Below are 14,489 nucleotides of genomic sequence, written 5' to 3'. Positions count from 1 at the left end.
AATAGTTCTGTACATGTAGGCTTTGTGAATATGTATTAAAACGACTTCAATATCTAACGCATGCAAGAGTAGCTGTCCATCACCAGCATATTCTTTTATTGAATATAGTGTTTCAGCACCCAAGACTACCACACACAGCCCCACTACCTCCTCAAGTTTGATTTGTAGTACATCATCAGACCTACATAGCACCGTCTGCCAACGTAGCTCTCCAGTGGAAGATAGACATGATGTTGCAGTCTGTCCCACTCTCCGGCCTCTGAGCCAAACCCATGGAGCCACAGTCTGTCATTTCCACCGCAAAACCCAATTATGCTCCCTCCGAGCCAAAACCAATGAGCTGAGGAGCCTGCATGGCAAGAGATGCTTCAAAATGCTTGTGGAGATGGTGTGTGTGTGTGTGTGTGTGTGTGTGTGTGTGTGTGTGTGTGTGTGTGTGTGTGTGTGTGTGTGTGTCACTGCCCACCGCTCATCTCCATACAGTCCTGTCACTGTCACACGCCTCTAATTGGCCGATCTGATGCTGGGTTGCCAGATCCAGCAAGGTCTCGGTAATGCACGCTGGCGCCCCGTCCAGAGACCTGCAGATCTCATTCCCCCCTACTAGACCTTATTGCAATAAGGATTCCATGCACACTGTAAAACTCTGTGGTGTCTAATGTGTGTAGCAGACACCCCCGTCCCTCCATCGGCCCCTGCCTCACATGCATGCTTGCTCTCTGCCTCCTGTAGTTCCTACACTGCATGCTCTGTATTGCCTTATGATCCCTTGGCTTCCATTCAGTAGCATGATGGGATATGAGAGAGGAGGGAGTGGAGTTGAGCACATGTGTACATGTGGCCTGCATTACCCAAGGCATGCCTCCCAGGCTGAAGCAATCAGCTGCTTAATTATGTGGCAATGGTGTGAGGAAATATTTTAGGATTTTTAAATAAGGGATCCACCCATGTCTTCTGATCACGGTTAGGACCTAACATTCCACTGCCCAGTTAGACAGGGTGATCAGGATGAGTGGGGACTTTCTGTTAGCCTCATAAGATAATGCTGTATTGCCTTGTGTTTTCCAGGTGATGAGAGAGGTGTGTGTTAATGGGGGTGTAGACCTGGATGGAGCTGGATCTGGATCACCAGTGCACAAACCTGAACTGGAAAAGGTAAACACACACATACGCTGATCAGTGCTGTAATCTTAGAATAGAATAGAATACACTTTATTGTCCCCAACGGGAAATTTGTCTTGGGCATAGTGCTACAATCTGTTGACTCACAACACAAACCTGTAGCAGAAAAAACATTCTAAAATTGACATAAAATCAACATAACATCCTAAGATCAACGAAGCAGCTTAGGACATAAAGGGAGGACACATATGACTGTACGACATCTTAAAAAGTGACTGTAATAATTAAAGTGCAAAAAGTGCTGGTGTATCTATTGCACTTTTGCTCTGTTGTACTAATATTTCCTATTGGAGTTCAGCAGCTTGATAGACGTTGGAATAAACGATAACTTAAGTCTGTTACCGGCAATTTCCACTGGATGCGGAACGTCTGCGGAACGTCTCCGGAACGTCGACGGAGTCATTAGGTTTCCATTAAAGTCAATGTGTGTATTTCCACTGACTGCAGAACGTCTGCGTCCCTACTCCGTCCCAGTTCCGTCAGTCCGCAGCCCTCCGGAGCAGATACGCAGAGCTTCTATTTTTGACGGACGACGGAGAGCTCCGCAGCAATTCAGCACAATTCAGATTGTGCGGGACAGGAAGTCGAGCACAGAAACAAAATAAAACATCCGGATACTTTTCAAAATAAAATACACCTTACGGCAGGTGCTCACGGCAGGTCATATTTCCCTGCACTACACCTTGAAAACACAGCACAGAGTTGTTTCCCCTCTACTCCTCTGGATGGAAACAAACTGTTGTTGGTTTTGTGGTTCTGTTTATAGAAACTAAATCCTGTTATATCGCACGAACATACGTGAATTCGCGAGATCTCGTGGTCGGCTGGCCGCAGCCGTTACGCAACAAATCCGGACCTGGTGGGTATTGACGGACGGCGGAGCACGCAGCCGTTCCGCAGCGGAGCCGGTCCGCAGACGTTCCGCATCCTGTGGAAATCCACGGTTAGTTTTACATCTCGGCACACATACTCTTCTCCCTGATGGCAGAAGTTCATATTCAGGAAAGAGAGGGTGTTGAGAGTCTGCAGTGATTTCTTTTCGCTTGTTTTTGTATCTTAAGTTGTATATTCCCATAAATGATTATTTCTGTAGTAGGATATGGTTCCGATGGATGGTTCCATCTTTTACATTACATTACATGTAATGACGCTTTTTATCCAAAGCGACATACAATTGTTATATATGTCAGAGGTCGCACGCCTCTGGAGCAACTAGGGGTTAAGTGTCTTGCTCAGGACACATTGGTTGATGTATCACAGTGTCGAACCCAGGTCGTCCACACCAAAGGCATGTGTCATATCCACTGCGCCATCACCACCATCTTGGATCTGGCTCCAGGTTTGCTTGATTTGTAAACTCAAATTCTTTTCCTTTGCTCTGTTTTTGTAGCAAAAAGCAATGTAAACAAAACATTCTGGTACAGGCTTACTGTACCAGAGCTGACTGTCTCTTGAAATGACAAATATTGCGAGCAGCACATTACTGTATATCAGCTGTGGCTAATAATCGTTAACATGTGTTGTGGTGATTTTGTAATCACACTCTGACAATGAGGAATGAGACGAAAATCTACAACAGTATTGTCACCCTGTAATGTTTAGAGCATGGCCCACAAGATGAATTTTAGTTTGTAAAGTGCACCCTGATGGGAAGCTCTTCTCTCCTAATACCTTGGCCTGGTCCTCCCCTCTGGTCCAGGTTGGATTTTTTTCAGTTAGTTCTCAAGACAAAGGGCTAGAGATGCACCCATGCATCGGCAGAACATCGGTATCGGCCAATGTTTGCCTCGTTGACTACCATCGGCATATTGGCAAATAAGATGGCATTCACCGATGACAGTGGCAGATGTTTGTGTGTTGTTTAGCGGTCCGCTCGGACAACAGTCTGCTAGCATATGCTGCTACTGCAGCTGCTGATTCGAAGAAGCCACTGACTGGACACGAGGCTGACGTATAATGTAAGAGGTCAAAGGGGGCCGTTTATTTACAGTAAAAGAAAATGTGGGACATGTGGGAGTGTTACACCGTGTCGGGTAGACCACAGCATTGAGAAAGGGGAAAAAATCCCCCACGGACAGCGCCAAATATGAATGGATTACTAACGAGGTGATGGACTTCATCGCGTTAGGTGACCAGCTGTTCAAGCCTACACACAGCCCAGTCATCATTTTGCTGATGTCTGTCTCCCCAAAATCTACAACCTCCACACACATTCATGAGCTGCTAGCTCGTGTGAGTATGCTTAGCCTCACGGGAGTGTGGACAATGGATTTGAACTTGATAAAAGCAGTGTTACTCTCTCTAAGGATAATATATTAATATTTTATTGCTTTTGTAATGGCTTTTACATTTACATTTTATTTGTTTAACAAATATTTTGTAGTACTGAAAGATGTGTAATGAAGGGATAAATTACTTTAAAACACTTCAGTTAGCCTATTTCTTATGATTTCTTTCGTTTCTCAGTAACAAAAGGGGAAAAACGACAACAAAATGGTATCGGCCAAATTGTTATTTTAAACATCAGTATCGGCCCAGAATTGGTGTATCCCCACAAAGGGCTCATAATCCAAAGGTCGGGGTCTTCTGATGACATCCAGGTGGGCAACAATGAAAAACATGTGCAAATATACTTCCATCCCATGAGGACCTCTTTTCTTGGCATAATTGAACACAATCCCACCGGGTGGGAAAAGCTGTTTGCCAAATAAGACTACAGTATATTCAGTTTGGCTGAGGGGAAAACACTGGCTTATTGGTTTTTCATTGGGAAAAGCAGGTAACATACCACTGCAGACATACTGTACCCACTGCATATGTGTGTGCCTGTATGTTTAGTGGTGGAAAATGAGTTCTATCAGAGGCTCCTTAATGACAAACTGCTCCCAACTTGGCACAGCAAACACAGCCCCGCCTAATTATTCATCTATAACGTGTTGCAGATGCTCTTAAACGGATATTGGAAAGATGAATATATCTTTAAATTGGGTCACTTATTTAGTAGAAATGTGAATTTTTTTTTTAGAAATTGGTGGCTTCTAGGCCGAGAAAAGCCAGAAAATCTGTTTTTGGCTCATGTGGATGAAAGACACCAAATCCCAGAATGCACTTGCTTCGCTGCTTTAGCGTCTACTCCCAAGCCACGCCTACCGTTTACACACAGACAGTGAGACGATCAACTAAACTTAAGTGTTTTATTGTCATTTCAACCATATACACGAAACAACGTTTCACCGTGGCTCAAGTGGTGTTACACATTTAAAATATATAAAAATGACCTTATATAAAAACAACATACGAAACAGGCTACATTTAGTGCACACACATTATATGCTCCGTAAAGTTCAGCTAACACATAGCTACTAGCATTAGCGCTTGGTGGGCTGTGGTATAAACACAGAGTATAAACACAGCCGTAAATTTGTGTGGGATGTAGAATGGTCGGCATTTTACAGTCACAAACTCCACCAGCAGTTTGTTCGATGGATACAAGCAACCCATTTCTGCAACAGGCAGTCCGTGTTAACACAGCACACCTCGACTAGTCTTACCCGGCAATAGAGCGGCAGGCTGGATAGTCCGGTACAGCAATATTTCACAAAATCACAAAAACACAGCAGTCTCTGAACTCGCGTTGGGAGTTTCGTTGAAGTTGGATGTAGTCCAGTTTGTTGTCTAATGAGTGGACACTTGCAAGCAGGATTGATGGAACAGGTGGCCGGCTAGCGTTAGCTTTCCACCGACGCATTCGTTCAACGTTCCCCGCTGATGATGTCCCTTTACAGGCCAGATGCATCGAGCAACACCGCTGGTCTCAATAGCCGGCGGGCGAAGCTCGCGTAGTGTGTTGAGTATTCCGTCTGTAATAAAGTGTCCTGTATATTCTCCGATCAGTACCAATGTATCCCGGTGGTACACATGTGCGGTAGTTTGAATGCACATAATTGTTCTAAAATTTCCTTCGGGATGAATAAATCTAACAGTTTCTGCTGAGAAGCTAAGCGATGATTCAAATGGCTGACACTCGTTTTTACCTCGGCAATCTCTGGAAAAAGCCGACAGTCCAACCCCCTATGGGCTATGAGGAAGTAGCTCCTAGTACTGGCTGTCATCCTTTGCCTCTTTCCAGACCCACAATACAGAGATCTCTCCTCTCAGGAGGACATGAGGGAGGGAAGCACGGTCATTCAAAAATACTAACGTGTTTCTGCTGATACAAAGTTTAATGCTAAATTGGTGAAGTATCCCTTTAAGGGTTTTTTACAATGTACATTGTAATTGGACAGCTGTGTGCATTATTTCATTAGTCTTTTTTCGGGAAAGTACAGTTTTGTTCACTTTGTACCTTCTTGTGCCCTAACTACCAGAAGGCATCGTGTGACAGACCGAGCTCCGACGGTGAAGCCCCGCATGAGAACGGACACAGCGACTGCAAGGACCAAGGTAAGACTCCACAGCAGCAATAAACTCATAATCTTTAATATTTACTTGGAAATGAACATCTGTTGCTAACAGAAGTAAGTCACTTGCATCCAGTTCATAAGAGCATTTTAGTTTTTGTGGTAAATACCAAATGTCTGGAAGGACTTTCGTGGGAAAACTCTCTAGTGCGTAGAAAATTAAGATTTCTGGTTATTTAAACTCACAAGAAGAACTGGGTAATTAAAATGAGCAACAACAGCGACCATGGATAAGGGATCATGTAAAGGCAAAGAGGTCGGTTACTAAACACACTCTGTTTTATTGACACTCCATGTAAAGGAATTACATTAAAAGATGTTGCAGGGTTTCGGTTTCCTATTGCGTTGGAAAGCAGAAGCAGTCCGCCTCGCTTCTACTACCATCAGAAAAGTTCCACCTTTATGAAAGAAAATGTCCTTCCCGTAAAACGAGCAAAGGCGCTAAATGAGACAGTAATAGCCATGTATTTATGTTTAGACCACCAAAGAGAGGCTTACCACCTGTGCGGTCCAAAATAAATCATACACACTTAAAATATTACCTTCTAAGGAAAAGATTAATAATGTGTTATCTCTAGCTAACACATATTCTGAAAATGTAATGTTGTAGCATCTGTTGTGTCGTCGAGAAATTTTGGGCGCACCCAAAGAGGTTTTAGCCAGCGCCAAAGGAATATCACCAGCGCCAAAACGTCTTCCAGCAGTCAACTCCCCTCTGATTTCACACACCCGGTTGGCGCTGAAAGCCAGCTAAGCTGCATCGTTTTGACTGGACCTGAACGCTTCGCTGTGAAGCTAGCGCTACTGGGATCTCAGTTTTACCACGCAGAGTCAGGCTGCATGGGGCTCTCCTGAAGACCCTGCTGCCCCGGGGGCTCCAACGGCAAGTCGAAGGGGGCATTGAAGCAGATCTGGGTCTGTCTGCGGCAGGCTGCGCTATCGTCTGATATAGTGGCAGTATTAATTTGAGTTTCAGAAAATCACAATTCAAGGTCCACTTACTTGCTTTTTTTAAAAGCTTTTAACTCGGAATCAGGATTTATTGCCAAGTAGGGAACACTTCTAAGGAAGAGACTGTGTTAGTGGGGATCCCGGGCCTTGTTGATGAGGCCCCCTGTAGTCAGGAAGAAACTCTCTTTGTGGCGTGATGTTTTGGTTCTGATAAACCGCAGCCTCCTGCCAGAGGGGAGTGTTCAGTGTCCGAAATTAACTTTTTGACTCGCCAAGTTGGCTGGTAGATTAAAAAGTCCACCGGCGAAGCATATATAAAATGTTTAATTGTGTACATACATCACATAAAACTTTCTGCTTGGGGTTGCAAGTCCTGCTGATAGGGATGTTAATGATTAACCGTTTAACCGTTAACGAACAATAAGAATTTTGTCTGTACTGTGTTGTACTATCAGTTAAGAAATATTATTAAAACGGTAATTAAAAAGTTATTCAAAACGTTTTGCATGATAAAAGAAAAATAGGCTAAACAATCTATTTCTTAACTGCTAGTTAACTTGCTAGTGCTAACTTAGCACTAGAAAGTTGCATTTTAAGCTGCTCTTTTTTTCTGCTCGTGGCTCTCTGCTGGACAGCGCTCACAGCAGAGAGCTCCGTGACACACATCGCCACTATATTAGTGAGAACAGGCGGGTGTAATCGACCGTCCTACACAGAGAGTATGCCAGGCAGACACACAGCTGACACCTCGCAGGGGGATGAGTGCAGACAGGCTCGGACATCCTCGCCACGGACCGCTGTGGACTTGTCTGTCGTGCAGGTCTGGCGAGTGTTAATTTCGGACCCTGGGAGTATTTAAAAAAAAAAAAAAAAAAAAATTGTGTACAGGGAGGAAGGGATCGGCCCCAATCTTTCCTGCCGGCCTCGGTGTCCTGGAGGCGTACAGGTCCTGGAGAGACGGTAGATTGCAACCAATTCAATTTTCAATTCAAATCATAATGAGGTATCTCAAGACACTTTACAGATAGAGTAGGTCTAGACCACACTCTAACATACAAGGACCCAACTATTCTAGTAAATCCACCAAGAGCAAGCATTTAGTGCGACAGTGGCTTTTAGGGAGAAACCTCGGACAGACCCAGGCTCTTGGTAGGCGGTGTCTGACGGTGCCGGTTCGGGGTGTGACGAATAGTGGCAATAACAGTCACCTTCTCAGCAGACTGGATGATACTCTGCAGTCTGCCCTTGTCCTTAGCAGAGATGGAGCAGGTGATGATGGACTCAATGATGGCAGTGTAGAGGTGAACCATCATAGTCTTTGACAGATTGAACTTCTTCAGCTGCTGCAGGAAGTACATCCTCTGCTGTATCCTGTCAATTGTATTATACGTTCCTTATCAGCAATTTTCTGATAGAATGCAAAACCAATTTTACCTTGTCATAGTTGAATAACGACAGTTTGGTGGGTAACTAGGACATACATAGAACCTCAAAATCCCATTGACACCTCTTTCCTCTGCAAATCTCACAATTTGAAACTGCCTCTGAAAACGGGCAAATCTCAACGAAGCTCATAGTTGACGTCAACTATGTGGCTGTACCTTATTTGGCTTTGGTCTCTATCTTTGTCACACCCCAACATTTACATAGGCTACACCACTGATCTGAGATCAGGTAGTCTTCTGAATAGGTTGCGCAGATCTCAGAAATTGTATACATTGTTCATCTGCTATTTTATCACTAAATTCACTTCTGAGACTTTTTTATGCGAGAAATCAACTATGTAGAGGTCAAATATGGGCCGTTTTACGAAAATTGATGGCTAATTGCAAATTTTGTCTGACTGCGTGTCGGAATTCAGCGGCCAGTGTTGCTTGGGTTGCTGACTCGCCACCCGGCCTGTCTTCCTTCACAGACCCCGGCCCACTGTGAGCTAGATGGAGCTCCGTCACGGCCGGCAGCCGTGCTCCATACCCGCGCAAAGTCACCGTTTCTGGGTTACTGGACTGCCAAACGGCGCTGCCCTGACAGAGCTCCAGGGCCTGCAGCTCGCTGCTCTCCCTCCCCTCTTCCTGCTAAATGACCGGTGTGTGTGAATGAGAGCGCGGTCAGCGAGCTTGTTACGCCCGCAATCTTTTACCACAGGTTCCAGTTAATCTTATAATGGATATGTGTGTTGAGTTATTTAAACAAACGATCGGGAAATAAACGCCTCTTGTCTGCGAGTGAGCTGGATGGAGCTCTATCAATGAGAGCTAGCTTGCCTCCTCCTAACGAGACCTCTGAAATTCACAGAAATGCTTTAAATTGAAATCGGATAAAAAAGTGTTAGCTGCATGTATATCACAGCTACCCTAAGGTCTTACAAAGGTAAGACCTTAGGGTAGCTGTGATATACATGCCGTGACGAAATTCAAAGTGTAAATATACGATAGTTATGCCGGCAGCTCGCAGCCGGCCAGCTACGCGTAGTCCTGTAACCCAGAAACGGTGACTTTGCCCTGGGTATGGAGCCCAGCAGGCTGTCGCTTTCTTGTCAGAATGTGTGGAGCTCCTGAAGTCTGACACATCTTACCAAATTTGCAATTAGCCATCAATTTTCGTAAAATGGCCCATATTTGAGCTTTATATAGTTGATTTCTCGCATAAAAAAGTCTCAGAAGTGAATTTAATAACGAAATAGCAGACAAACAACGTATAACACTGCAGTGTCTGAAATATGAGACCTGCTGTCTTGTCTCCACTGTATGTGTATGTGGTTCGCTCAACCAATCAGCGCTCATCTAAATATTCATGAGCATACCATATTTGGAAGAAAAGCTCTTGTTCCAAATAGGGCCATATTCACAGGGTAGTTAAGGGCCCATGGAATAGCACTCGGGCCATTTTCAGCCCAACCAATGTTACATACCCTATTAGGAGACCTTAAGGAACATTGTGAAATACCCTATATAATCATTCTATCACCCCTTTAAACTGTATCATACAGTCTTCATCAGCGATTTTCAGAGCTTTCAAATGTATTATACATTCTCATCAAATCAAGCTACAGAACAAATAACCAAACTACGAAGATTGTATGATATAGTTGAAAGCTCCTGATAAAGCTAGTTATTGGACCATAAGTTGAGATTTTTTTAATGAAATTTGTATGATGTTTCAACATATGTGAATGGTTAGGTTTTTTTTATAGATGGAAATCCCCTTCATAAAACACTGCAGTCACCGAGTGCTATGTTGTAAATACCATTAATTTCAGCCCGAAAGCACAAGACCAATAGTTAATTTAAATGAGGGGTAGGACATCTTGAATTGTTCTCAACTTGGACCCAGTTCTGAATCCTGAGATATTTCAGCTGCTGGATTCCTTTAACATGGGTTTTATACGGAGATGGTCTTCCCCTGCTGAACCAGACGCCAAAACAAAGAGATACGGATGAAATAGTCTCTGATTAGTAACTGTTTGTTTGCTCAGCAGGCAAAATTCCGTGGGGAGAGAAATTTCATTTTACTTGTCAGCTCGGTTGTTTGGATTGTCAACTAAAATGTAACACCTATTTTTTTTTTTCCTTGTTAAGATTAGTTCATTTTTCCAACATAATGTCTGAAACAGATTTCCCACTAGCAGTTAATTTTGAAATCCAGTTGGGTTTTAAGGAGCACAGAGCTGTGATTCATGGACTCTGTCATGTTTATGTGTCATTGCTGTGAAACTATGGGGAGTGTAGAAATGGGATCAGTAACGATCTCCCAGATGAGCTGAATTTAATCATATAAAATTGTTGAGTTCTTCTCCAGGGAGGTAGGTCTTGACCTTTCTGGCCTGTTACATGTAGAAATGTATAGATCTAGGGGTGGAACGGGTTTGGTTCATACCTCGGGTCAGACATCACGGTTTGGTTCGGTACAGTGGAGGGAAAAGCATAACAAAAATGCAGAAGGCAATTTTTTTTATTGTGCATGTCTCAGGCTGTACCACCTAGTGTCATCCAGTCTCTCCCCTGAGCTAGCTGCACAGCCTGAAGCATATAAAGTAAGATGTAAACAGTAAACAATAAGTAGGCTACCCCACATCATCTCCAGACTCCATCTGGAACTTGTAAACAAAAAAAGACAATCAGCTAGTAGTGTGATATGGGAGACAAGCGCTGCTCTTATATGTGAATGCACAGAGCAGGGGTGTTAAAAGAGCAGCTTCGGTTACACAGAGCAGTTGGCGAATTGTGGCGTTAGCTTCACACGCTAACAGCGGAGCTAGCAGCAAACAGCGAAGCTAACAGCTAACGGTGGAGCAAACAGCGGAGCAAACAGCGATGCAAATGGGCCTGGAAGCCATTTGTGGTCGAGGCAAGAAGAGATACAGCTACAGTACGTTAGGGCTGGGCGATATGGCCTAAAAATAAAATCCCTTCCAAAAAGTATATGGAAGGGACTAGTTTGCTTCGTGTGGACTCACTGGACCGACTCGACATGTAGGCGGAGCTTGGGAGCTTCAGAGCTAAGGCGGGGCTACAGATTAGGTGTCCCTAAGAAACGCATATGTAACAGTAGTTCCACATTACATTAATTCATTTGCACGTGAGTTTTATTTATTTTTATACCGTGTATTCTCCGTGTAAATTCATGTACCGAACCGAGACGCCCGTACCGTTTCGGTTCAATACGAATACATTTATTGTTCCACCCCTATATAGATCCCAAAGAAAGAGCAATTTTTCACTGAAATACTGCTGACTGGGTATTGTTTACTTTGTTTCCAGAGTCAGTATAAATAATAATAAATCAATATAAATGTGGTAACTTCAGCAACCCTTCTAAATACAAAAGCTTATGGTTTCAGTTATATTCTTCAACTGGGAGTAGTCAGGGGCCAGTGTGCAATAAGTAGCGTTAGCAGCTAATGCTAGCTTAAAACGTTCCCACCAGTGTCCACCTTGCCTTCCTAAATTAATAGCTGGATTTGTGGTACAGCTACACATTTTGCAGACTGTAAATCCAATCTTTCAAGCAGCATTGTGTGTGGTAGAAAGGATTGGGGATTGTGTCAGACATTGATTTTTGACCGATTTGACAGAATTTGGTTTGGATCTGTGGCTGTATATCGACAAAGCTGTATCTCTGACTCTTCGCGTGTGTTTTCTGATGCGTACTGGTTAATTTTTACATCTATATTAGACCACGTAAGATGTGTCACATGATATCAATCTGAATAAGAACACTTAATATTATTAGCTATGTGAACTTATTTTTGGATCACTTAAAGTTCTAAGCTAGACATCTCTGCTACCTTTTATTGTCATCCAGTAAACATAACAAGTGAAATAAACATTATGGCAAATGTACTGCAGTTATAAAGGGCTTTTCTAGTCTTAGCGACCACTCAGTGCTACCATATAAGGTGCTACGGTACCTGTATCAACTGGGGAGGGACACACATTCACAGAACACTCCCAGTTTGGGGTTCAGTCTCTTGCACAAGGCCACTTTGACATGTAGACTGCAGGGGCCAGGGATTGAACCACCCACCTTCACGTTCCTTAGTGGACGACCGTTGTCCCTCCTGAGCCACAGCCACCTGGTCTTACTTCAGTCATTCCCTCATTGAGTCTGAAACCCTCTTATCCGCTTAATCCAGCCACATTCCATGGCTGCTAACAAAAAAGCAGATTTTACTGGGAACAAATTTACACAATCACAGTTTTCCTTCTCGTCATCTCCTGGGAACAGAAACAGAATAATTCCTCCTTTTCAGAATCAGAATCAGAAAGGCCAAGTACATTTTTGCACATACAAGGAATTTGCCATGGTGTTGTTGGTGCATGTCACACATTCAAATATAAGAAGGATAAAAATAATATAAACAATATAAGTATAAACATATATACACAGTATGTATTAATAACGATAAAATTAATGTAAATAAATAATAAAATAAGTTAAACAGTAGTAAAAAGGAATGCTACAGCAGAGTAGGTACAGTGGCATGAGGAGCCAGAGGTGGAGTGTGGAGAGAGTCAGGGTGGGTGGCCTTGTTGATAAGGCTAGTGGCGGAGGGGAAAAAACTGTTTATGTGGCGTGTGGTTGAGGTCCTAATGGACCTCATCCTCCTGCCAGAGGGGAGTGTCTCAAAGAGTTTGTGGCCGGCGTGGAAGGGCTCAGCCACAACCTTTCCAGCTCGCTTCAGAGTCCTGGTGGCGTATAGGTCCTGGAGCGGCGGCAGATTGCAGCCAATTGCCTTTTCTGCAGACCGAATGACACTCTGCAGTCTGCCCTTGTCCTTGGCAGTGGCAGCAGCGTACCAGATGGTGATGGAGGATGTGAGGATGGACTCAGTGATGGCTGTGTAGAAGTGCACCATCATTGTCTTTGGCAGGTTGAATTTCTTCAGCTGCCGCAGGAAGTACATCCTCTGTTGTGCTTTCTTGACGAGGGAGCTGATGTTCAGCTCCCACTTGAGGTCCTGGGAGATGGTAGTTCCCAGGAAGCGGAATGACTCCACAGTGTCAATTGTGGAGCCACAGAGGGTGATGGGGGCAGGTGGGGCTGGGTTCATCCTGAAGTCCACAAGCATCTCCTCTGTCTTTAGAGCGTTGAGCTCAAGGTTGTTTTGGTTGCACCAGGTCACCAGGTGGTCAGCCTCCCACCTGTAGGCGTACTCGTCTCCATCGGAGAGGTGGGAGGTGTCGTCCGCAAACTTCAGAAGCTTGACAGACTGGTGACTGGAGGTGCAACTGTTTGCGTACAGGGAGAAGAGCAGAGGAGAAAGAACACAGCCCTGGGATCCGGTACTGATGGTCTGTGAGTCGGAGACATGTTTCCCCAGCTTCACATGCTGCTTCCTGTCAGACAGGAAGTCAGTGATCCACCTGCAGGTGGAGTCAGGCACACCAAGCTGGGAGAGCTTCTCCTGAAGCAGAGCCGGGATGATGGTGTTGAAGGCAGAGCTGAAGTCCACAAACAGGCGTAGGTTCCTGCGAGGTCCAGGTGCCGGAGGATGTAGGGCCAAATTGACTGCATCGTCTACAGACCTATTGGCTCTGTAGGCAAACTGCAGGGGGTCCAGGAGGGGGTCAGTGATGGCTTTGAGGTGAGAAAGCACAAGGCACTCAAAGGACTTCATAACCACAGAGGTCAGGGCGACGGGTCTGAGGTAGTTAAGTCCTGTGGTCTTTGGCTTCTTGGGAACAGGGATTATGGTTGAGGTCTTGAAGCAGGCTGGCACATGGCATGTCTCCAGTGAGGTGTTGAAAATATCTGTGAACACTGGAGAAAGATGATCAGCGCAGTGCTTCAAGCTGGATGGGGAGACAGTATCCGGTCCATGAGCTTTGCGGGGATTCTGTCTTCTGAAGATTCTGTTCTGGCGGAGATCACAAGCGCACCAGCCCGTTTCCCTCTCCTCCGGCGTTTCGCTGCGTGAGCAAAGGTGAGCGCACCTTTGACCAGAATGTCCAAAATTTCCAGTGAAGGGAGAAGAAAAGGGGGAAATAAGTCTGATGGTGTTGTTCCCCTGATGTTCACGAGCTCTTCTCTGGTGAATGAGATCTGGGTACCATCGCAAGAAACAGAATTAAAATACAAAACAAAACAAAACAAAGCACACCAACACATCGTGTCACCCTTCTTCAGCGCCATCTTGGATCGATTTTTTAAATGTTTGAAAGATCTGTGTGTCTGCTTTCACCTCAGGCCTGCATTGTGTGTTTGTATACTTTCTCTATTCTGAGAAAAAGCCCTGCGACTGAAATAGTTTGCAGACAGCTTCCTATTAATTAAGGCAGTCGCCTACTGGACATGAGGAAAAACATGTTAAAACAGAAGTTTATGAATTTTTGTATTTATCTGTATGTTTATATGTTTGCAATCACATCTTTTTGAGCAAAACTTTCTTTCTTC

At 44.4% G+C, this 14,489-nt stretch overlaps 1 protein-coding gene across 5 annotated transcripts in view; it reads left to right on the top strand.

Moving 5' to 3' along the window:
• afap1 (actin filament associated protein 1) overlaps window positions 1-14,489 on the top strand; it is a 166,973-nt gene that overhangs the window by 127,980 nt on the left and 24,504 nt on the right. For 4 of the 5 annotated variants that reach the window (XM_031299830.2, XM_031299828.2, XM_031299831.2 and 1 more), the window contains 2 exons: window positions 1,069-1,155; window positions 5,550-5,625. In XM_031299830.2, coding sequence (XP_031155690.1) covers window positions 1,069-1,155; window positions 5,550-5,625 — 163 coding nt within the window. The remainder of the gene's footprint in view (window positions 1-1,068; window positions 1,156-5,549; window positions 5,626-14,489) is intronic. The other variant, XM_031299829.2, reaches the window with a different exon arrangement.

Source organism: Sander lucioperca, chromosome 17, assembly GCF_008315115.2.
Source record: "Sander lucioperca isolate FBNREF2018 chromosome 17, SLUC_FBN_1.2, whole genome shotgun sequence".
NCBI lineage: Eukaryota > Metazoa > Chordata > Actinopteri > Perciformes > Percidae > Sander > Sander lucioperca.
The sequence above is the reverse complement of the archived record's forward strand: the minus strand, read 5'-3'. Positions and strand labels throughout refer to the sequence as shown.